We start from the raw sequence: 23,721 nt of genomic DNA, 5'->3' as shown, positions 1-23,721 counted from the left end.
CTGTAAAATATGTGTCCCTACATACCAAAGCTCAAATACCGGTCGGTAACGGCCGAAAATACCGATTTTCGGCCGTTACCGACCGACCTACATCGGGCCTAGAGGTGCTGTATCATGATGGGATGTGCTGGCTCAGCGCAGAGATGAGCACCTGTTTTATATGCGTGGAAAGTATCTAAAGTTCAAGCATATAACTCTGAATTTCTTCGAGTTAATGCTTGAACTTTAGACAGAACAAGTTGGAAAGAGAGAGAGGCAACCATTTCCAAGTGGAATACTTAGTTATATGTCTGAGCTTTAGATACCTCAGATGCAAATAAAGGACCTCAGCTCTTCGCTGAACCGCAGCATCTGACCATGATGTGCTCCTGATCTTATGGAAGTGAATCTTTCAAATATAGTTAGGCTGGAATGATGCTTTTTTGACATTATATTTTATTTGTAAACGTTTTCAACTTCATTTGTTTGGAATGTGGATCTTTCTTTGATTCATCAGTATTACCATTGTCTGTGTGGCATTTAAGCAACTTTACAGAACTCTTGATTGTTCTGCTTCAATTATCCATCAGCTGATTTTCATAATTCCTGAACTCCTTTTTGGTTTTTGAAATTTATATGCTTGGCTTGTTTTTCACTTTTTATCTTTGTTTCCATTTTTAACAAGCATTGGCAAGATTTTTATGAGAGGTTACAAAAAGTTAGTATATTCAGATCTGGTACAGACCAGTACATAAAAGCTTGATTGGCCCTGATTTAAGTAGGTAGGATACTTATTCTGGTGGGCGTGCCACAGAAATGCTATATAGAAATTCACACCAACCATTCTCCTGTGGAAGCTATGGGCAAGTTGGCTTGGGCCCTCCAATTCATTTTTTGGAAACAGGAAAGGGTGTGAGACTAAAGCCTTGGTGCAAGGATTTTCAGCGCTCCAAAATAGCACTTTGTCTGATGGAAGGCTCACCAGACACTGAAAGAAATGTACCACAACTAGGCGCACTCTTAAGGCTGCTAATCTTCTTCTCCTTATAGAAGCAGTGGTCCAGTGAAAATACACTACAGCGCATAAGAAAAGCTTAAATATGTGACACAAGTTAAACTCATACTCGCAACCCTGATAATAGAAAATGGGACGCAGCTGCCAACACAACTAGTGCACAATCTGCACATGCATCATAGCAACAGAAAATCAAAATACTACCAAGACACCTTTCTATGTTCATGAAACTTGGCAGGTCCTCAGACAGAGTGTACTACAGGATCAGTGACAGGAACAAAGACACATCCGTTTCTTGTCCTAGAAACCATTAAGGGGATGTGTGTTTATAATCATGAATTGGACCTTCAAGAAACAAAGAAATAGTGGACGAAATGAATTCAGTATTATGGAACCAATTGACACTTAAAATTGAATTAAACTGGACTCTTGAGAGAGTATTGTTCTATAGGCAAATTCCAAAGGAGATGCTCAAGCAGTTGATCTTTCCCACCAGAAGGAACTTTTATTTTATTATATGCCAGGGTGCCCGCTATGTGGCTAATTGCACACTGCTAGCCCTTTATTTCGACAGCCATTGCCCTCACGCAACACAGCAATTAAAGTTCGTGTTTCCTACTTTACCAACGTGCATTTTCTCAGTTTTACATTTATCTGCTTGCAAAAATCATATGAAGTGGCTTCACATTGTGAACTCCCTGACTAATGCAAGATGTTGTTTTACAGTGTAAAGTCTTTGCCACATTCTATAGAGGGGCTTTACCATGTTAACCATCTGATACATGCAGTAAGAAGACGTTTTATATTGTGAATTTCTGACAAATATGAGGGATTTTACATTGTGAACTCTCTGTCAAATAGTATAGGAAGAGGTTTTACATTTGTGAACTCTGGGAACAATTTAACAAGAGGGGGTTTATTATAGAGTCCATTTTGGGTCTGGCCTCAGTAAATGCTTTGTAGCATAGGAGGGTAAAGGCATTCATGTAAATGTTTACTTTAGGTGTGTATAACAAGGTTAATGAGTTTCTCTAAGCAGAAACTGCATTATCATATTTATGTTAAAGCCAATAGGCTTATTTTATTGATTTTTAAATGTGGTGTCAAAGGTCTTAGGTCTCTCATTTTAGATTGTAATCACTTAACAAACCCAGTAGATGTAACCTTCCTGATAGTGAAAATCCTTATGTTTCCAACAAGGCAATAAGGACCAACCATTGTTGGTTCCTATAATTCGAACCTGCTGGTGGCTGCTGACGTTCACATGCTAACTCACAGATAATTGGAGTAGACTACATTTACAGGGCTAGTTAGCCCTTGTGATATTTCTGTAATGTGCACCCTCGTTACACTGTAAGGCCCCTATAGGAGGGGTTTCAATTTTTAATTCCACCTCAAAGCTGATAAACGTTTGTAATTTTGATTAAAGTATTTAGGTCCACATGCATCAAGCAAAATACCGGTCGCAAACTGCCTTTGAGACTGGTATTTGCCATTTGGGATGCATCAACCCAAAAGCAATTTGCAAAATAGGTAGGTGCAAATTTTGCGATTACCTATTTTGCTAATGCAGTTAGAGAATCGCAAATTGTGATACCCTAAATGCGATGCATCATGCATTCGGAATTGTGTTTTCGCAATTTGGAATCGCAAATATAATTATTTAATATAGAGGTCCATTTTTATTTCTGGCCACAGTAAATGCTTTGATGCGTAGAAGGATGACAACAGCGTCCATGTAAATGTAAACTCTAGGTGTGTCTAAAATGTTTGATGGGTTTCTCTAAGCAGAGACCGTATAATCATGCTTATGTTAACGCTTATAACCTTACATTATTGATTTCTAAATGTGTTTTAAAAACGAGGGCCTCGCAATCCTGAACATCAGGGCCTTAAAAGAGGTTTTACAATGACCCCTAAACATGACTGCTAAGCTGCCACCCCTTTTCCTTCACAGTCTAGTCTGTAGATCTTGTATCGTGTAGGAAAAAGCCTTTAACAGACCTGGATACGAAAAGACACTGGCCCAGGTTTCTGTGATAAAAGCCATATTAAGACAGTGTGTCTCCATGAACTTATGAAATTGTATTACATTTTTAAGTAGGGATATTGCATTATTTAACGTGCCAAGACACCTGGAACTTGCCATGTTAGCTGCTTTAATATTGGGTTATGCATAAGGGCGTGACAGGTTAATTGGTGAGTGTGAGCTTGCATAAGGAGCAGGCCGGGAGATCATCACAATGCTGTGGTCCTAGATACAGTCCATAACAACGCTTGAGTCCAATGAAAGAATCCAAAATAACGAGGGACACTAGATAAGAAAAAAAAATCTTACGTATTGATCTCATAAAGATCACCAAACGTTGTTGGATCAAATTGAAGTTTTTAACAGACTATTGCTACTGTGTACTCTTTAGGGTCTATGTTCTGTATTAGGTGCATTCTTCCGTATATTGGTGCTATTGAGCAAAACAATTCTTTTTTACTTGTGTACATTTTGTATTTAATGAAACTGGAGAATATTACTCTTTTGAATAAACCAGTGTAAACACTACATGTCAGTTGTGGGTATATAATTGTATTTTAGATAAAACTTATTATATGGATTTCAATTTACTAGCCAGTCCTTAAGGACGATTGTGATTTTATTAAACCCCCCTTTTTTTCCCTCCAATCGCGAATAGTGTTGATGGTGTGAAAACTACCAGAGTGAATGGTGTGTGAAACTTAACTCCAGGGACTACTTCTCTGCTTAAACATAACAATTCTTACCCTGAGATTTAAGTAGGAGGGTTTACCATGATTAGTGGAAGGCAACCAAGAGATCTGGGTCAGACCCGGCATGGGGGCTGGAGCTGAGCGCAGACAGGTGCAGATGTGCTTGCCTTTGGCGCACCAGTGGCGTGCCCGTGTCTGCTGTGCAGATGCGGTGCCAAGCCTGCTTTTTGACATGGCACCAAGGGATGTGAGAGGGGCGTAGGCAATAGCTCTACTCAGCGTTATTAAAAGCAAAAAAATGAGGGGAAATGAAGAAGGAACTGGGGTTCAGCTACCCCCGCTATGCAACACAAGCTCCCTCGTGGGGCATAGCTACTGTGAAATTAAAACAAAGATGTGAAAACTAAGAACCATAAAATAAGAATAATCCGCCCTTCCAAGATGGCATTGATGCAGGATTCGGGAGCCAGGCACCTCCGAAAAAGCACTCCAATTCTTACAAGGAAAAGAAAGTAGGAGTCTATCGCAACCTCGTGGAATATAAATTTTCATGAGTGTCACATGCTAAGACTGAATTTCAATAAGTTCCTCACCCGCAATTGCTGTTACGACTACTACCTGCACATTCTCCACATGTGAAACATACATGCAAGGCCTGTGGAGCTGATAACTCTTGGTGTTCTTAAGGTACATAAAGATAATCACAGTGGGACAGAAACAGCTCCTAGATTGCCAGCAGTGCTCACAAATTCTTGCTATCACTGAGTACCAGGCAAGGCAGCAAGAACAAGGATAGAGAACTTCATACCCAGGCATGTACCTGGAGAAAAATAGTGTTTAACAGGGGAAAAGGGGAAAACATAGGTAGCACTTGGAAGACATCAAGCAAACCTAACACACTAGAAAAATTAGAACCAAGCGAACAGGCACAGGAAGGCAGCACCCTTGCACATTAGCAACCAGGAACAAGGAGGACAAGAACTGTGAACATATTACCTACTGTAAGTAGTGTACGTTCTGGAACTAAGGTTGCACTTAAATTGTGCTAATTCAAGACACATTGCTGAGCAGTTGAGGTGTGTTTCTGTTTACGAAGCAAGTTTGCGCTGCAAGACACTAGCGCTAGTACAGGAAACCAGCATGCACTGGTCAATAGTGCAAGGTACAGACTGTGGAAACAGAGGGGCAGCCAAACGGGAATGCTACATCAATAACCAAAGCTAGACTGAGGTAGACGGAAGCTTTAAAAGAGCTCACCAGTAATCAGGCTACACAGGTGCGGCCTAGCTAACACCTGCCAGCCACAGGTGTGGTGATTCCTTGACCCATTGTTGGCCTGAAAGGATGAAGACAAATCAACAAGCAAGTGATTCAGGGAAATGCAGGGTTTGGCAGGAAAACCATGTTGGCTGACCAAAACACTACATACATTTCAAATGCAAGTCAAGTCCTAAATGTTTTTCAAGACACTGGATATTGGTATTGGGAAATGGCCAAAGGGTGTGACATCTGGGAAATTTAGTTTGTGTGAGGAAAAGCTTTGATTGGCACAAAGGCTACCATTGATCTGAAACAAAAGACAAGTTCTAGATATCTTCCAAGAAGTTATGTCAGCAAAGGGATACAACACAATGTCATTAAGCCTAGTCAAATATTGCAGTGTCCCAGTCAGTCGCCCTAGAGAAGGACAAAGATTTAGGCAGCCTAATTGTGCTAGGTGCATGGACTGCTGCAACAGTGTTGTGGCAGATTTGCCAGTACACTGTATTTTTAAATGTAACACTGAACTGGAGGAAACAATTACAGTGGGTGCCTTGACGTGGAAGATGCATTCTTTGTTTCTTAAGAAAGAGAATGTAAAACATGTTTAAATATTTGCATGTTTGAAAGGGATGGTGTGAATTTGTCGCTGACAGATGTCTAGTTCATTGGCTTTGCAGGTGGGACCTATGTGGTTGTGCGGTACCTTGAGATCAGCGTGAACGATCTCCAAGTTCAAGTAATTTTTTGTGTGTGGATCCATTTGGGTTGGATATTTAATTTTTTGGAATGGCTGTACATGTTGGGGGTCTGTGAAGACCTTCTTGTGCAAAAATTACATTTTCATCTGTTTGTTGATTTGTGAACGTGATGCACCCCTACAACAATGAATACACTAGATGGAGTAACCATTACATCAAAGTCACTGCATTGTGGCAACCTTTTTTTAAAGGTTAGTAATTAAGTTACATTTCAATTAGATATAAAAATTAGAGATGAGTAATTGCAGTCATTATACATTTTGTATATTTAAAGCTTAAGGTTAAGCTATTACAATAATATACATTTCTAAATGAAATTGTATTTATTAAATTAGTACAAAATATGTATATTCAAGCTATAAAGTATTTACATAGTTTACATATACTTGAATATAAAATATAATCAGTAGTATAAATTAAGTCAAGTAGCATTACAAGTTAAGTAAATGAAATGCAAATATTAGTGATGTGTAATTGAAATAATTGTACATTGAATATATTTTAGGTTAGGTTTTCAATGTAATTTAATTGAATTTTTATTAAGAAAAAAAATATTAAACATGTAATCAATGTGGATCTAAGTAGGCCTAGGGTTTCTACAGTATGGTTTAAAGTATTTGCAAACAAATGTAAAACTTGTCTTGATGAAGCAGTGGTAGTAAATGTAGTGGTTATGATGTAGTCGCAAATCGATATAGTGGTGGTTGTGTGGTAACATATAACCAGTTTACTAATTGATAATTTTTATATTACACACCCTCATCACCCCATTCTGCTCCCCACCTAATACTAGCCCACTCCCCAATGTGAAACAAAACTATGTATGAGGTGCTGTAATATAAAGAAATGTGGGAGTGGAGTGCACAGCTCCTGGGAAACTATGCCTTTTATTGTAAACAGTTGGTATGGCTGCTTGCTTGTTATCCTTAGTGTTTATGTACTAAGCTAAGGGCTGTAACTCAAAGCTCCATGCTGGGATAGGCACAAACTCTTCGTGGGGTCCTTCTCTTCAGTCTTTCCTCAGGGCACCCAATCGGCACACCACTTATTCAGAAACTCGCTCTCATTTTATTGTGGCTCCTGACACTGACGGCAAACGACAACACCACTGCGGTTAAAACAGGGGACTTGATGGGCAATATGGAATGCTTATTCTGGTGCAGTGAAGCTAAAGGTGGCAGATTTCATGGAGCACGTTCATCTTGCAGTACACGACTTCTCATTGAGACTGAGAGGTTGTGCCAATAGGAACCTGGATCACACTTGGGGGAAATTCAATTATTTGTATAGCTATTATGGGAACCGCATTATCCTCCTGGGTCAGTGCGTTTGAATTGAAGGCTCTGTTTGTTGGTTCCTTTGTCTTTCACCCACAATTTTGGCTATGGTTAAGGAGCCATGCAGACACACCATTGCAGTCAGAGAGATGAATGCTTTGTATTGCCTTAATTACACTGGCTACATTTTCTTTTGTAGGGCAAACTGACACACTTTTCATCAGTTGGATATTTGTTGTTATAGGCAGAAAGTTAATTCCATATGAGCACACAATTTGTTCATGACAGAGTGTTGATCAGTGTTTGGGCAGCAGAACTCATCGGTAGAGTAGAGGTGCAATTCAGGCGCAGCGAAAGTATCTTACCAACAATTGCGCAAAAAAAGTTGAGAAAAGGCACAACCTTCAGTAATACTCCATAGCATTGTGATTTCCTTTTCACTTCCTTTTTTAATTTTTATATGGTAGTAAAATACTGATCAATTATTAAAGATGTAATTTCCATTCATTTAACCATTTAGTACAGTTCAATTTTAACTGATGTAATCCCCTGAGATCAGGTTATTTTACTTTGATTAAAGCTCTTCAGAGGAACTTAACCTTGCTAGGTGCTTCTGACTTGCAATGCAGTAGAACAATACAAATGATAAAATACTCAAGTACATGTTACTAAAAGGGACTTTCTCCTATCTCATACAGAGGTCCACCAGTCCCAATAGTCCATAATGTGTTTTACGCTAAAGGTCCATTAAGAAATGGGGATTAATTAGGTACATTTAAATAAAAGCACACATAGTCCTTTGCAGAAAATGGGCTGGCCTGCATTGTTTCTGCATTACTCGTAATCCTGGTGAGACTGGTAATTCCCCTTACCGGACCCAACTTGTAATGAGCGCCCAAAATGTAATCTGCCTGTCAAACAGTGGGACAGGGAGGCGTCATGTGAGACAAGTTTAGGTGATCTCATGAGACTCCTACAAGAGTAAAGAGAATGTAATCCATGGGAGAAGCGGTTGTGAATTTTTTCTCCTTTATCGCCATGACTGCTTACTCCATCGTGAAATGTGACAAGAAGGGGCAAAATGCAAACAGAATTAAGCCTACACAATAGCCTGACAAAAAGCCTCTCCAGGAACTAAAAATGTGAATTCAGTTAAAACGCTTGCTCATGACAATGATGGTGAATGAAGTGACCTAATCTTTTAAAATCTAAAGAATGATTATAATATAGCCAGCAATTCTATTTTGAAATTAAAATTTGGTTCAGAAATCATCAATATTTCCCAAGCGACCTCTGGATATTCTTAAAGATAATATAAGGAAATATAATTCCACATTGATAAAATCGGGTGGGGGGTTACTATGGTAAAATCATATATGGTATACAATAGAAATACCTATGTGTATTAAGATATTATGCATATTTTTCCAATTATTTTCGAATTCTTTTCTTTTGTACTTAGATTTTCAACACATCTTTATATGAACCAATTCCACCAGGATATGAACATATAACAAATGTGGTGCCACCTTTTAACGCATATTCCGCACAAGGTGAGCCTGAGGTAAGGTACAATCCAGCAGACATTTTAAGTTGTTAAACTGTACATGGAGTATTTACAGAATTGTGTATGTGTTTTTCTTGGAGGTACATGTCTACTTTTTGTAATCTCATGTTTCTTTATATTTGCTGTAATGTTTCATACCAATGTTGTTGTCATAACATTTATGGCTTAAATTACGACTGGCCCAGATATTTCCTGTATGTGGGGTAACTACTATAACTATTTGTACAGCACATACCAAAAATTATGAGCTTTACAATTTCCCCAGAAACATTGCTGTGGGGAAATGCCCAGTAATTACTAGGACATGTAGATATTTGTTTTGTGAGCACAAAATCTGCATGTTATTCACCATTATCGTGGACAAACTCATAATTGCGAGGTGTCAGATTTCATCAGGTGCAATTAATATCTGCTCATTTGTGAACTGTGTTGTCAGTATCAGGGAGACTTTTCCCAAACTGTTTTTTAAAAACTTTATTAAAAGCAACAGCGGTTCCATTAAGGAATATGGTATGCATTGAAACAATAATAATGTTTTCTTTTGGGATACAAACACAACAAGGGTGGCCTGCTGTTTTGTGCAGTTCTCCTTCTCTGTGTTTGAAGCCGGTTACAGGTGGTCACAAATAGCAAACTATCAAATTACTATTCACTAGGCAGGTAGTTCTGTAACCCCCGCAATTGGACTTTTTGTGACGTGACCTATTAGTGCATAAGTCCTATCGCAAAACTATAGACTGGTCACAAAAAGGCAGTGTGCTGTTAGTTGCCACTTTCTGTGACTGGTCTTTTGATGCATCTGGCCCAAAATGTTAGATAAAAATCATCAAAAAAACATGTTTATTTCCTTGTTTTTACCTACTTATCAATACATGAATATTTAATTTAACGAATAGTACTAGTACTTTGGATTTTCTTTGTTTTAAGGGGAAATATTTTACCGACTTCTCAGTCCATCCATCCCAGTAACGATCTCTCATTTACTTTAATAAAAAAACTTAGGTTTTTGCTCTTCGAGATCACAAACCACTGCCTCAAATATTTGTTTGCACCCTGAGATCTTTCAGTTGTAATGACATATCCCCCGACACTTTCCTTCAGTAAGTCTAGCATTATATTCAAGCAAAGGTGGTCTATTATTACCAGAAAAATGGATTATGGTTTTCCTTCATATATATGCATACCATACAACCCAGAGTGACAATTCTGATTTAACAGATGCAATAAGCTCATGAAATACAGTATTTTCTCCATCATCAAAGCCTTATTTCAAAACAGAATCTTGCCAGTCCTTGTTGCTCCAAACTTCCGAAAAGCTTTGCCATCTCAGTTGAGTCTTAAATAATTTACTTAAAGTGCTTCAAAATGCCCTGCAGCCTTGGTCACATTGAGGAGCACTATTTTAGATCTGTGATTTTAAAGTGCATATGTGTTACATCATATGTGACATAAACAACAAACTTTCAAAAGTGCTAGTGCTGCTACTATAAATCTGTATAAAAGCAATATAAAATTACTTAAAAGCATCAAACTTAAATTTGTTACTGGGCAAATGCACAGGTATTTTCTTTCACAAACCCATTTGTCCAGCCAATTTCAGCTATAACATGGTGCTCCCCAGTGGGCTTTTCTAGACTAACTAATTTCCACACAGGTTTATAATACCAACAATGCTTATTGTGGCTGAGCATTCTTACAAATACAGCACATTATCCCTTTAAAAAAGGATCATATTCAGACCACATATCATCAGCTCAGCCATTGTACCATGGCTAAATGTTAACACATCGCGCCCCAGTGGGCCTGCTATCTCGAAGCATTGTCGTACGGTTTCCACTTTCGCAGTTGGAACTGTTCGTTTACTGGACAACATAAACATTAGGCTGGTACCAGACTGATTCTATGCACTCCCTCTGGATATGTTGGCCTATAGCTCCTCTAGCTCACAGTGCCAACATACGTGCCCCTAAACCTGTTAAGGTAACAAATGGCTTGGGCAACCTCAGGATATGACAACCCTGACTCTCCAAGGAATCGTAGTAACAGATCTAGAAACGTTTCGCTCAGTCACTCAGAAAGGTGCACAAGAAATAAAGGGGCATTTCAATATTTATTGAATAATATAAGTGATTAGCAGTATAGGAACAGTGAAAAATATAAATGATTCCACCATTGTGCTAAAACAGTGTAAATATATGGGTATATATGCAATGTGTATATTGTACTCCTACTACGCACCCCCTAATCTAGTTGCCTAGAACCGGTGTTCTGCAGGAATCCCTTAGTGGGTTATCTCACTCCCCATTAACTGAAGGTCAGTGGATGCAGGTCCCAGTGTTGGTCACAAGCTGGACATCCCTTCTTGCAGGGGGTAAGCAGGAATCAGCTGGGCTGAGACTCCAACACAGTGAGAATCTCGTGATGATATCAGAGTGCTCTTCTGGATTTAACAAAAAAAATGCATATGTATTTACAATAACAGTATCCATGCTTCTCTGTTGAGGCCTCAACCAGGCTGACATTTGTTTATTCTCTTGTGATAGCCATGCTGCCTCATGGAAGAATAACAAACAACAACATATGGAAAATGTGTGTTCAGACCTTGTAGTAAATGTTCAAGGTATCATGATAGTGTACTTACGAAGTGGTATTTTAAGCAATGTGGTTTCAGAGAAACTAATGCTGCACTGTTACGCAGGCAAATATGTGTCAAAAGTCATTGTGTAGAAAATAAGGCTTATGAATGTGCACATGTAAAATGACAGTGTTTCTTCCCGCGCCTAACCCAGCCTTGTGACATCAATGCCTGTGCTTCTTCCTTTTAAATGGCACAAAGCACACATGTCCATGGAGTACTCCACCCAAGGATTGCTCTATATCTCACTAATCTCTTTATTACAGTCCTAAAATAACCAATCCTAAAGTGCCTAAGTGCAAATCCCAAAGTCCTCAAAATTAATAAAACATCAAATGTTCAACAATCCTCTTACATATTTACTCCCATGAGGGTCTTAGTATTAACTTCAATAATGTACCTGGACACTAGGTATCTAAAGGTTCCCTCTCTATTGCCCCCTGTTTAGCTTCTAGGTATTGCATCAATTACAAAGTAAGTCGGAGCTTTGTCATCACTGTTGTGCTTTTCTTTAATGTGGAGGGCCACTGGGTAACTTCTATCTTTATCCTTAACGGCTCTTATGTGATGTAAGACTCTCTTAAGCACTGATAGAGTCAGGCTTCCCAAGTACATTAGGCTACATTTGAAAATCTATATTACATAATCAGTTTTACAGTAAAATTGCTCTCTTTTCCTGTGATTGTTCGGGAAAGGTGATATATATATATATATATTCTGTTGTATTAGCTCGATATTGGTAGCCTTTCCATTTGCTGCACTTCCTAAAGCCTCTACTTTCTCCCAGCCACCTCCCTTTTCTTGTAATTTCTGGGCTACTCTCTACCAAGTCATCTTTGCTAGATTATGCTCTTCTGAAGGTTACTCCGGTGTTCTTAGGGATTAGCTTACCTGTCACTAATAATAATACCATTTGTAAATCGCCTGGTTATACCAACGATGTGTCCCTGTGCTGGGATCTGAACATCAGACAGGTGGGAAGACAGAGGACAAGGCCGAAATCAGACTACAGAGCAAAAACTGGTAACAGACAAAAAAACAGAGTTAAGGTGGAAATAGCCAGGTTTTTGTTGTTTATGAAAGGTCTATTCCATGGATTCAGATCTCAAATTCAGTGGCAGAGTGTTCCACTTTTTAGCTTCCTAGTAACTGAATGATCGAGCTCCCATCCTGGCTCTTTGAATTCTTGGTACCTTGATCACATAGGTCTCTCTAAATCTTAGGTTTCTTATAGGAGTGTGAGGAGTGACCATGGGTCGCAGGTAACTAGGACTCTTATTCCACAAACTTCTGTGGCAGTAGCATATGGCCTTAAAAATGATCCTCTTCTCCTCAGGCAGCCAGTGACGAATAGACATGGCTTTAGAGGCAGAAGTGATTCTTGGGAGATTGAGAACCAGATGTGCAGGTGCATTTTGGATGCATTGGAGTTTAGTTACACTGCCTTTTGGTGCTCCTAAATATAACATGTTGCCATAGTATATTTGAGATGTGACCAGGGCATGGACAATTGTTTTCCAGGCCGCTGTAGGTGAAATATCAAGGAGTTTCCTTAGGACTTTGAGAGTCCCAAACACTTATCAACTACTTTCCTGATTTGACTCAATAAAAAGTTTTAGATCAAACCACACCCCAATATTTTTAGTTTCTGCTTTCGGAGTTGGGATTTGCCCCAAATTCTCAGGCCACCAGCCCGAAGGGCAAATAGAGGGTGCTTTCCCAACTATCAGTACCTCCATTTTGTTACCATTATTTTTTACACAGTTATTGGACATACAGGAGGCTAGCTCCTCTAAGCATAGTGAAAAACAGGAAGCAGCTGTCTCCGTGTTCTGAGATGGAGTGACAATAATTTGCATATCATCAGCATAAGACACAATTGTTACTTTGTGTTTTTCCACAATTTCTGCAAGGGGGCCTATATAACGATTAAATAAAGGAGGGATCAATATAGAGCCCTGTGGAACCCCTTGCTCAAGGGGAATACTCTCAGACATAAAAGGATGTTGAGCAACATGAAAACTTCACACAAGAAGAAAGGAGAGCAACCAGCGCAGAGCTGTACCCCCAACACCACATTTGGCTTATCCTTCGAAGAAGTAGTTTATGTGATACGGTGTGATACGGTGTCAAATGCTGCGCTTAGTTCCAGTAATACTAGTGCGGCTGTTTGTCCATCATCTGCACACCTTCTCAGCATTTCAGTGGCCAGAAGAAGGGCGGATTCTATCCAGTACGAAGCTCTAAAGTCTGAGTTGTGTAGAGTGAAATAGATCATATGAGTTGTTAGTTGCTTATTCACCACTTTTTCTGTAATTTTAGCAAAAAAGTGGTAGCAGGGAAGTAGGAGGTAGATTTTCTAGTACCATAGGTTCAGCAGAAAGTTTTTTCTGTAGGGGGAGAACTGGGTCGTATCTCAAGAGTTGCCAACATTTCTGCAGTATCTTACAAATTCATGTTTGCTATGTGTGGTTATTAGCCTAAACTGAGAGGTTATTTTATTATTTTTCTCCTTACTTCTCTTGTACAACAACTGTTCCCTTGTGCCTAAATTTGCTTTCATTATGGCATCCTCAATATAACTTTTGTGGATATCCCCTCTCCTGAAATCACTCAAATTATTCTATTAAGGCTTTGTCTGCCTCCTTATGTTCAATACACTTCCTTCTTATTCATAAACTTTCCCCTGAGGGGATACATCCCACTAGATTATGTAACTGGAAACTTGTGGCATTAGGTATTGTATTACCAGCTGTTCATTTTCTGAATAGTTTTGTTTCTACCTTATTTTTTTCACACACACAGTTAAGTTTAGAAAATTCACCTCTTATTTGCTAATCATACTGGTGACCAGAGAATTCCACAGTATTTGGAGCAGCTACTCAAGTGTCAGTTTCCCAAAAGTAGTTAATTGAGCGTATTATACAAGTGCCTCAGAATCACAACGGGCATTGGCACCCGATTTGCATACCCCAGGGGCACTTTGGTATTACTGAAGGGGCCTCAGACGCTTGTGCGCCCGTTTCTGTTATACAGATAGTAGTGGTGCATATATAGCACCAGGGATATCACCAGAGGGTGTTCCCTCAGTTCCATGGGCTATGACCCATGCAAATGAGAAGATCCCTTTGCCTCTGTGCCCGTGCCGTAATATAGACTCAGGAGCAGAGGCAAAGAAGCTGTCAGCAAGCGCCTTGACAGTGCGCCACCCAAAAGGTGGTGCACTGTCGGAGCTCCCCCTGATAGCAGCCCTCTGGAAGGGGGGCAGGGAGTCCTATGGACCCCCTGCCATCTCCTTGCAGGCAGGTGCAGTCAATCCCAGCACCTGCCTGCAGGGGATATCTCTCCCCTCTTAAAAGTGCAAGTGGGTTGCCACCTGCACAGTTAAACACAGAGCGGCTGCTTCAAAGCCACCCTGTTTTTCACTTGAAGGCGCTGCCGCCAGGGTACCACGACTCTGTGGCTGAACTGGAGACAGTGCATTCAATGTAATAGGGCGCAAATGGGGAAACTTCACCCTATTCATAATACAGCAGCCAGAGTTCTTTTTTCCGAAGTTTTGGTGAATCCCATAACATTTTCTGATTCATAAACCTTGAATGTAGATCTATAAATGCACCTTTTCACCTTGCTTTTTAATTGATTGGGACATATTGTGTAATGTAAAGAAAAAAAAATTCACCCTGCAACCTCTTATTTTGGTGCTGTTTTCTTCCTATACCCTCCATGGATATAGATTTACTCCTCCCCTTCACAGAGTGAATTTCCAACACTATCTAGGGTAGGAACGTTTGAAAACCTGCTAACTAATAAGTTTACCGGGGCTTGCCTAATTAAACAGCCATCGCAACTCTGAATTCCAGCGAATTCCAGCGAGCACTCATATATTTAGTACATCAACTTCAATATGATGCTTTCAAGTTAATTGTTCACCATCATTGAGTGGTATGTAAAATGGATTAGCATAATTAATGGGAACTATTGTTTTATTTGAAAGTCTATTAAAGTCAGTAGTCTTTTGGCATCTTTGTTCTCGCCAAAAGCTAAAAACAAAATTCGCTTTCAGAAGCTTTGGTAAAGCTTATTTTTTATGTCTTATCTTTTTTTGATTAGGCCACTTAAAGATTTTTCTTTTGCTTACGATAGGGGGATTTGGTGTATGTAAATTATGCCCGCACTGAAGATTTTTTCAAACTGGAGCGAGACATGAAAATTAATTGCACTGGAAAGATAGCTATTGCGAGATATGGACGAATCTTTAGGGGAAATAAGGTAATGTATGAACACTTTTTACACTCTAAGAAGTGTTAAATACAACTACTAGTAATGTTAGAGCAGAAGTACTTTTTTGGGATCGCAGTGATTCCCTAATACTACCAATGGCATAGGCCACAGTGAGTAGAACATGATTAAAGGTAGGTTACAAAAACTTTTGTTTTATAAACATAATGAACATGTTACATTAGGGAAGCAATACATATGTGTGTTAATATTTTATTTGAGCTCATTATACACTCTAAAAGTGAAAACATTGATAAGTTCTAGCCATTGTGCAAGTTTGTCTCTGAAATAGTGATTTATTGTTGATACAATTTTTGGTAATTCCTATTAAAATTGTTCTATTGTGTTTTAATCCTGCCACTAACACTGCTTGATCTTTGCACAGGCCTCACAGAGCCCCATCTACAATGACTGTACAAAATGATTCCAGTATTCAGTACATGTGTTACTTGTACTAACAGTCCTGGCTTCTGTATGCTGACTGTGGGCCCCTTTGCTGTGGTGTCTTCCTCTGGTTTAGTCTCAGTGAGAATAGCGCTTGTGTCATCTTCAGACAAGGTGAAAAGGCTATATCAAATGACAACTATTTTCATTCACTCTGACTTTGTGCAGTTAAACAAGAATATTTCATACATTGAATATGAAATTCACTTAACTTCTAACTAGTCATACAGAAGTGAGCCTTCTCCTGCCTCTCCAGTGTACAGCCTTTCACTGTAAAAATGTACAGACAGGGGCAACAAAATTGAAGTACACATTTCACACTAAAATGTAGCAGAAAATGACATATTTTTATTTTGTATACTCAATAAATTTGCTGAAAAGTTGATTAATTACACAAAACCAAATTTCACACATTTCTCACGCAAACCTAATAAAAATGACTATCCTGTGCATATGTACACCAAACGTAATCATAGACCGTAGGGATAGAAGAGTGCAGTAAAAGGACCTTTGCATGGTGTCACTGCTTGATACACTTCAGCACAATGCAACCTTGATTGTGCGGTTACCTGCATCCTGAATATGGGAAACACAGCCCAGCGAAAGAAAAAGCTTTGTAAGATGAAAAAGTATTGAAGAATTTACAGAAACATTTCAAAGAGGTACTAGCAAGCAATCACAAGTAGGATGCAGAGTACTCAAACTAAAAGATTTGAGACAAGACAATGAAGTATAGACTCTTCAGCCAGATCCCAAGAGGTGGATCCTTGTCTGGTTTATAGATCATGTCATAGTGATCTAGACCCATGGAGTGCCACCAAATCCGGTGCAACCATCAATGACATCCCACAGCTGGACCTCAGACTGCCCTATGTGTAGCTGTACTCTGTAGAGAACCTTAGCTGTAAAGCAATAACTAACACCCCCCCCTAAAAAGTTACCTTCACATTATGCCAGACTAGTGTCCACCCAGAGTGTGACCTTCAGTTTTACTTTAATATATGCACATTCTGATGGCAACAAACAAACCAAGAAGAAATTGAAGGAGACTGTTTGAAAATCAAAGGGTAAGAAGGGCCACGGCATGAATAGTATTAGCCATAGAAGCAGAAAAAGCACTGCTTACCAGGAGAATAAGAACATACAGATAGCAAAATGTTCAATGAACAGAAAGGGCAAAGGATTTCTATTATGACATGTGTTAGCTTCCTATTAGAGGTGTACAGGTAAGTGTCTCTTTCTTTATCTGGATAAGTGGTGAGTTATAGTCTCTTGAGCTAGTTACAGTTAGTATCTTACTGCTAGCTCATGGAAAGGCACTTCAGGAGAGGACTCCTGCATATGGGCTCTGACAAACAAGGAAATAATGCTAATGCCTAAAAGCTAGAAAAGATCATAAACCTGCATTAAAATACCAAGATATTAACAGTGCAGATTACAGCAGTGACTGGAATTGGACAAAGGGTAGGACAAAGGGAATGGTCGATGGACTATAACTGAAGTAAAAGGGAAGGGGCTACAGTTGAGAGAACTAGGGAATGTGAAGAAAAGATGAATAGAGTAATACAAACTTGGATCCTAAGGGCCTCATTTAGAGGTAGGCAGTAATGGGACAATAAAATTGCAAATTGTCAGATCTGCCTACCGTGTGTGTTCCCTACTTCATTAGAAAATTAGGATTGTGTGACAGTGGAGCTCCCACCATCTCTGCTGTTATAAAAATAATTTATGTGGCGGTTCCGTTGGCATACATGGTGCTAGTTATTTTCCTGTCCATGTGCGACATGTACTCAATGGTGGTATCAGAGATGAAATGTGAAACATGACCACCATGTGTGTAGGGGGGAGATCCCAGCACATCAGTAAAACAATCTTAATTTGCAAAGGCATACCTCTTCTTTGGGGTGTGCCTTGGGAAAGTAAAACAGTGTTGACAGGTCACAGTGCCAGGATGGCAACTCAGACTGGCCTTCACATTTTTAACCCAAGTGGCTCGTTTCACTGAAGCAGGAAACATTTCAGAAATACAAAGCCAACCATGGGCGAAAAGTTTAAATATGGTAGGTGGCCAGCCTATGGTATTGTTGACAGAGGCTGTTCCTCTGGCACCCTTCATTTGAAAGCTAGTTTACCAAATCCTATATTAGCACTGAGAACTGGAGTACTACAGGCGTTGAGAAACTAAACATTAGAGAGACAGGGAACTGGAATCATGGAGAAACGGGTAAGTGGAGCACTAAATGCCCTGCGAACTAGAACACTAAGGGGCTTATTTACAAGCTCCTTGTGCCACTTTTGCGTCATTTTTAACATGGGAAAAGTGACTTACGGTTGGCGCAAGGGGCTTGTAAATAAGCCCCTAAATGCCTTGTGGGCTGTAGAGATCAGACTTTGAAAGAAACAGGTGACAGAGGCAAATCGCCAAACTGCAGCATCAGGCTAGACTGGAGGATTTTCTAAAGCAAGGGATCACTAGCAGTATAGGATGCGGTAAGCAGTAGCAGAGCAAGCAGGAAGCAGCACCCGGAACATCATCAGCACTAAAGATGGGGAGCCATGTAAAAAAGAAAGAGCAGAAGTCAGTAAGGCTTTGGAGGCAGATCATGGTTCAAACAAGTGTTCCTGGAAATGTGCCCAGTGCAAGAAAATAATCTGTTCAATCTGGCTGCTGGAAAGAGAGTAAAATAACAAAAGACCACATTTTCGATCATAGACTCCACTGACAATTCATGCAAAGAAGCATTCCAAGCATCTGCTTATTTCCTTCACCATAAGCATGCAAAGTTTGATTAAACTCACCAGTCACCAACTTCATTATACTGAATGAAAACATCTATAGTAACTCAAGGGGAAGAAGCTAGAGAAACACTACAACTTCACCCATCAATCCCTCAAATTTAAAGCACCCAATGAAATGAAGGCCACATAGATACAAAGGTGTGAATTAAAAGATGTAAAATAAAAAGCTGTTATACAAAGCCTTTGTTTATATGCTAAAAAACTAAATGCAATATGCATAAGTAGAAGGAGCAATTCTGGACCTCCAGGTACCTGCATGTCTGCATCCAATGTATCCCATATAATTTGAAGGCTCTCTGAAGAGTAAATGGTTGCCGTTGAGTGGCACAGCACATGTTAGATTTGGGGGTCTCTCGTTGGCACAGGTAGGTACATGTGACCTGTGTACCTCCTAACTTGAGTGGACTGGCCGCTCAACCTCCGCGCACTGTTGCTATATGTGAAATATTCACAACAATCTCCACTATATTTATGCTCAAAGTACATTTAACTTAAACATAGAGTTTTTAACACTCTTATACATGAACATATACTCAATTTTCACTCTACGAACATAATTTTTTAATTTTCAATTTGATTGTAATCATCAATTCAAATACATTGACATGTTTCTGTTTTTTTCATAATTATCAACAGTGTAATTTTACAACTCATGAAGATATAACATGTTGATGTTGCCCGATGCATTTCGAGTCCCAAAGGACTCTTCCTCAGGGGCCTGAAACTAAATATATACATAACATGAGTAACAATGTTTTCTTATTTCATGTAATTTTCACAAAATTCTGATTATAGCGGGCAATACAGGAAAATAAATGATGAAAGTTCTGTGTATAGACTCCACCACCTCACCAAGAAACTGTGGGAAACATTTCATAAAATATACTCACAATCCACACCTCAAAATTTAGCTCCGTATGTCTGAAAAGTAAACAATATCCCCAATGAAACTACATTCTGTCACAACCGTGACCGACCCCAGTTCTCAAAACTTTCACCACGTCTTACCTATATCTTTGATGAATCACAAACAATCAGCCTCTGCCTTCACAACTTCAAACTTCTGACACCTAAAAAACATAACGAATTGTTCAGTCTCACTTCTTTCCCCACAGTGCTACCTTGCCCCTAGCTCTCCTCGTTACCTGATCTCCACAACTTCGGTGCTCTCTTCATTTCCCCTTAGTTTTGCTGCCGTTCGTTTTCGAGCCTCTGGCGGGATCTCCCAATTTATTTCTACCTCCTCCGTGCACACTCAATAGTTTCCGGTACCGACACTAAAAACGGACTACACAACCTCCTGTGCGAACGCGATCAAACACGTTCCGCCATCTTAACTAGGGCTCAACTTCTGGGATCAAACACTTAACTAAGCAGAACCTCATCGCCAATCTTCTGGATTCTTAACGTGCAGTGGGCTAATCACTAGGAACACTATCTGAAACCGACGCCTTGATATTCCCTGGTGACCTCAATGGCCGGTCGACAAGAAAAAAGAAATAAAAGACAGATAATGTGAAAATAATGTGAAAATAATAAGAAAATAATAATCAAAAAGTACCGAAAAGAACTTTCTTACAAAATGCATAATATATACAACAGTATAACAAACCTCAATTAGTCAGTCAGAAACCTACAACTGCATTCCCCTATGGGTGCACCCTACTTATAGAAAACATGAATAGTCAATTTTTTCATTAAGCCCTTTTGGCTCCTGAGTCCCTAGTCTTTTTATCCAAAATATCTCTCATTGAAGGAGGGATCCTTCTCGTTGTGTAATTTTTTCCAGAACTGAGAACTGTATCTGGGAGATGTTGTGTTTATTTTCCAGCCAATGCTTTGCAAGATTGCTCTTGATGTTGGCATTCCTGATGGTGCTCTTATGTTCTGATATGCGCAGTTTTAATTTTCGCTCTGTCTTTCCCACATAGAGTTTTCCGCATGGGCATTTGATGTAGTAAATCAAATTGTTGGAGTTACAATCACAATCATGGTGTAATAATAATGTTTTCCCCGTCTGTGGGTGATGCAAATTAGCCCCAATAATGACGTTATTACAATGAACGTAGTTCATACAACGTTTCCTCCCTTTATGGACTCTTTCATGCTGAATCGATGGTTTGTTTAACAACTCCTTCAGATTTTTTGACCTGGTGTATGCAAAAATAGGTCTTTGCAAAAATATTCCCTCAAAGTCTGGTTCATGCTGTAAAAGTTCCCAATGCCGTGTGATAATATTTTTGATTTTTACTGAACTCGTGGAGAGTTTTGATACAAACACTTGCCTATTCTGGACTGTCTTCGGCTTTTGTTTGAGAAGGTTCTCTCTGTAGTACATTTTAATCCGTTCTTTGGTTTTTTCAAGGATTTTATGGGGGTACCCCCTTTCAATGTATTTAGAGTGTTGTAAATTTAAATGCTTTTCCAAGTTCTCAGGCTCTGTGCAAATCCTTTTTATCCTCATGTATTGAGACATTGGTAAATTGTCTAAGATTCTGTGGATGAAAACTCTGGTACAAGAGTGAATTATTCACATCAGTGTCTTTTCGAAATACTTCAGTACAAATTCTTCCTTCATTTAGATTTATAGCCACATCCAAAAATGAGATTTCACAGTCACTGATGGTGTGAGTGAACTTGATTTGCTCAATATGTGTATTCAGCAGATTAATTTTCTTTTCCAAAGTTTCTCTGCTACCTGACCACAACACAAAAATATCATCGATGAATCTTTGATACAAAATACTTTTTTCCCGCCAGTCTTCATCTGTGTATATAAAATCTGATTCGAACTTTGCCATAAATGTGTTGGCATATGCTGGAGCCCCAGCAAATCCCATCGAAGTTCCGCTCTGTTGTAAAAAGAAATTTGAGTCCCATTCAAAATAACTGTGATACAAACAGAAATGCAACAATTCCAATATGAATGTCTTTTCTGCTCTGATGTCCGTTTGATTCAACATATAGCAACAGTGCGCAGAGGTTGAGCGGCCAGTCCACTCAAGTTAGGAGGTACATTCGTTGAGGCACGGTGTGCGGATAGACGTGCCACCTCAGCAGCACGCTTGTATAGAACAAATCAAACAGAATTAGTAGTAAGCAAAAAATACAGTTAAAAAGGTGTGCTTCTCCACCCAAAACAGTACATGTGACCTGTGCCCACACCACGTATTCAACACAGCAGACGCAGCCATCGCACCCCAACAACGCCAAAACCCCCCTGTGATTCTGGGCAAATCACTTAATCTCCCCGTGCCTAAAATGAATGTGTGTCCGTCCTCATGTAACGTAACTGGTGCTATGTAAAGCGCTCTGATAACTGATTCGGTTCGGTTCTAGTTCGCGCTATATAAAATTCTGCAAAAAAAAAAGAAGCCCAAGGCAGACCCCAAGGACCTCAAGAACTTCCGGCCCATCTCCCTGCTCCCGTCTCCGGCGAAGGTCATCGAGAAAATCGTCAACATGCAATTGGCCCGCAACGTCGAAGACAACAACATCTTGGACTCGTCCCAGTCTGGATTCAGACGAAACCACAGCACGAGACAGCCCTCATCGCCGCCACAGACGACATCAGGCGCCAACTAGACAACGGCGAAACATCAGCCCTCATCCTCCTGGACCTGTCAGCCGCCTTCGACATGGTCTGCCATCGCACTCTAAAGTCACGCCTCCAAGAAGCCGGAATCCAAGAGAAGGCCCTTGACTGGACCACGTCCTTTCTCTCCGGTAGAACCCAGAGCGTCCGCCTCCCACCCTTTCGATCCGAAGCCACCGACATCATCTGCGGCGTCCCCCAGGGCTCAGGCCGATGTTGTTCAACGTCTATAAGAAACAAAAACACCAGCGCACATCATATCAAGTCACTGTTATCCCTGTGCATTCAGCACCATTCTTCAATTTGCCTTCTTGCACAGACACTTCTTTTCAGTGCAAGGGAATCACGTAGTGTAGACAAATTTGATTTCACAAGGTATGCTCGTATACAATGAGCATACATCCATCGTAACCAAATAGCTGCCAGGGACCCAGTTCACATCTCTAATTTTCTTGAGGACGTCCCCCGTATCTTGGATAAATGAAGGCAGATTGGTGACCAGAGGCTGAAGGAATAGATCTATGTACTCTGAGATTTTTTCTGTAGGGGACCCAATACCAGGTATAATGGGTCTTCCGGGAGGGAATTTACCTCCTTTATGCACTTTCAGTAAGCAGTAGATACATGGATATGTTGGTACATCATTAAAGAGATATTTTGTCTCTAAGTCAGAAATTAAGCATTGTTCATTCCAAGATTTTAACTGGTTGAATATTGCATCTTTAGTTTCTTTTATGGGATTGCCACTCAACTTCATGTAAGTGCTCATGTCGCCAAACTGTCTGTCAATCTCTGCTACATAGTCACGATGATTCATCAGTACTACGTTCCCTCCCTTGTCAGCCTCTCGGATGACAAGGGAGTCAGTTTTTTGAGATTTGTCACTGCCCTACGTTCTTCCAGAGTTATATTTTGCCTTTTGAACCTATGGTTTGTGTGATATTTATCTTCCAATTTATACAGATCTAACATAACATTGTGTTGAAAACTATCGATGTTATTTCCTTCTTTGTAACAGAGGTGTAAATCTTGATTTGGCTCTAAATCCACTATCTATATCTGTATAGGTGTCAAAATCTAAGTCTACGGCTACCGATTCCAAACTTGGCACTTCTTCCCCATCATCCAAACTTAACAATAAGTGTACATCTTTTATTTCCTTAATAGATGGGTTAGAGTCAGTTGTATTCGTTCGTAAACCCCTGCCCAAAGTATGTGGTTTATCTTGAAAGTATTTAAAAAATTTGATGTTTCTAACACATTTGAAACAACTAATGTGGAATAAAGCAAAATCTGGTGTAGCACTAGGACAAAAACCAAGTCCTTTGCTTAGTATCTTTATTTCAGTATTTGACAACACATAATCAGACAGATTGACAATGTTAAT

General features: G+C 39.7%; 1 protein-coding gene across 1 annotated transcript in view; it reads left to right on the top strand.

The window, feature by feature from the left end:
• The window catches only part of LOC144773425 (glutamate carboxypeptidase 2-like), a 508,326-nt gene that overhangs the window by 143,711 nt on the left and 340,894 nt on the right, over positions 1–23,721 (top strand). Inside the window, exons 4-5 of the mRNA XM_078658419.1 lie at positions 8,476–8,577; positions 15,362–15,487. Of these exons, the coding sequence (XP_078514545.1) occupies positions 8,476–8,577; positions 15,362–15,487 (228 nt within the window). The remainder of the gene's footprint in view (positions 1–8,475; positions 8,578–15,361; positions 15,488–23,721) is intronic.

The sequence above is a fragment of the Lissotriton helveticus genome, chromosome 8, assembly GCF_964261635.1.
Source record: "Lissotriton helveticus chromosome 8, aLisHel1.1, whole genome shotgun sequence".
NCBI lineage: Eukaryota > Metazoa > Chordata > Amphibia > Caudata > Salamandridae > Lissotriton > Lissotriton helveticus.
The sequence above is the reverse complement of the archived record's forward strand: the minus strand, read 5'-3'. Positions and strand labels throughout refer to the sequence as shown.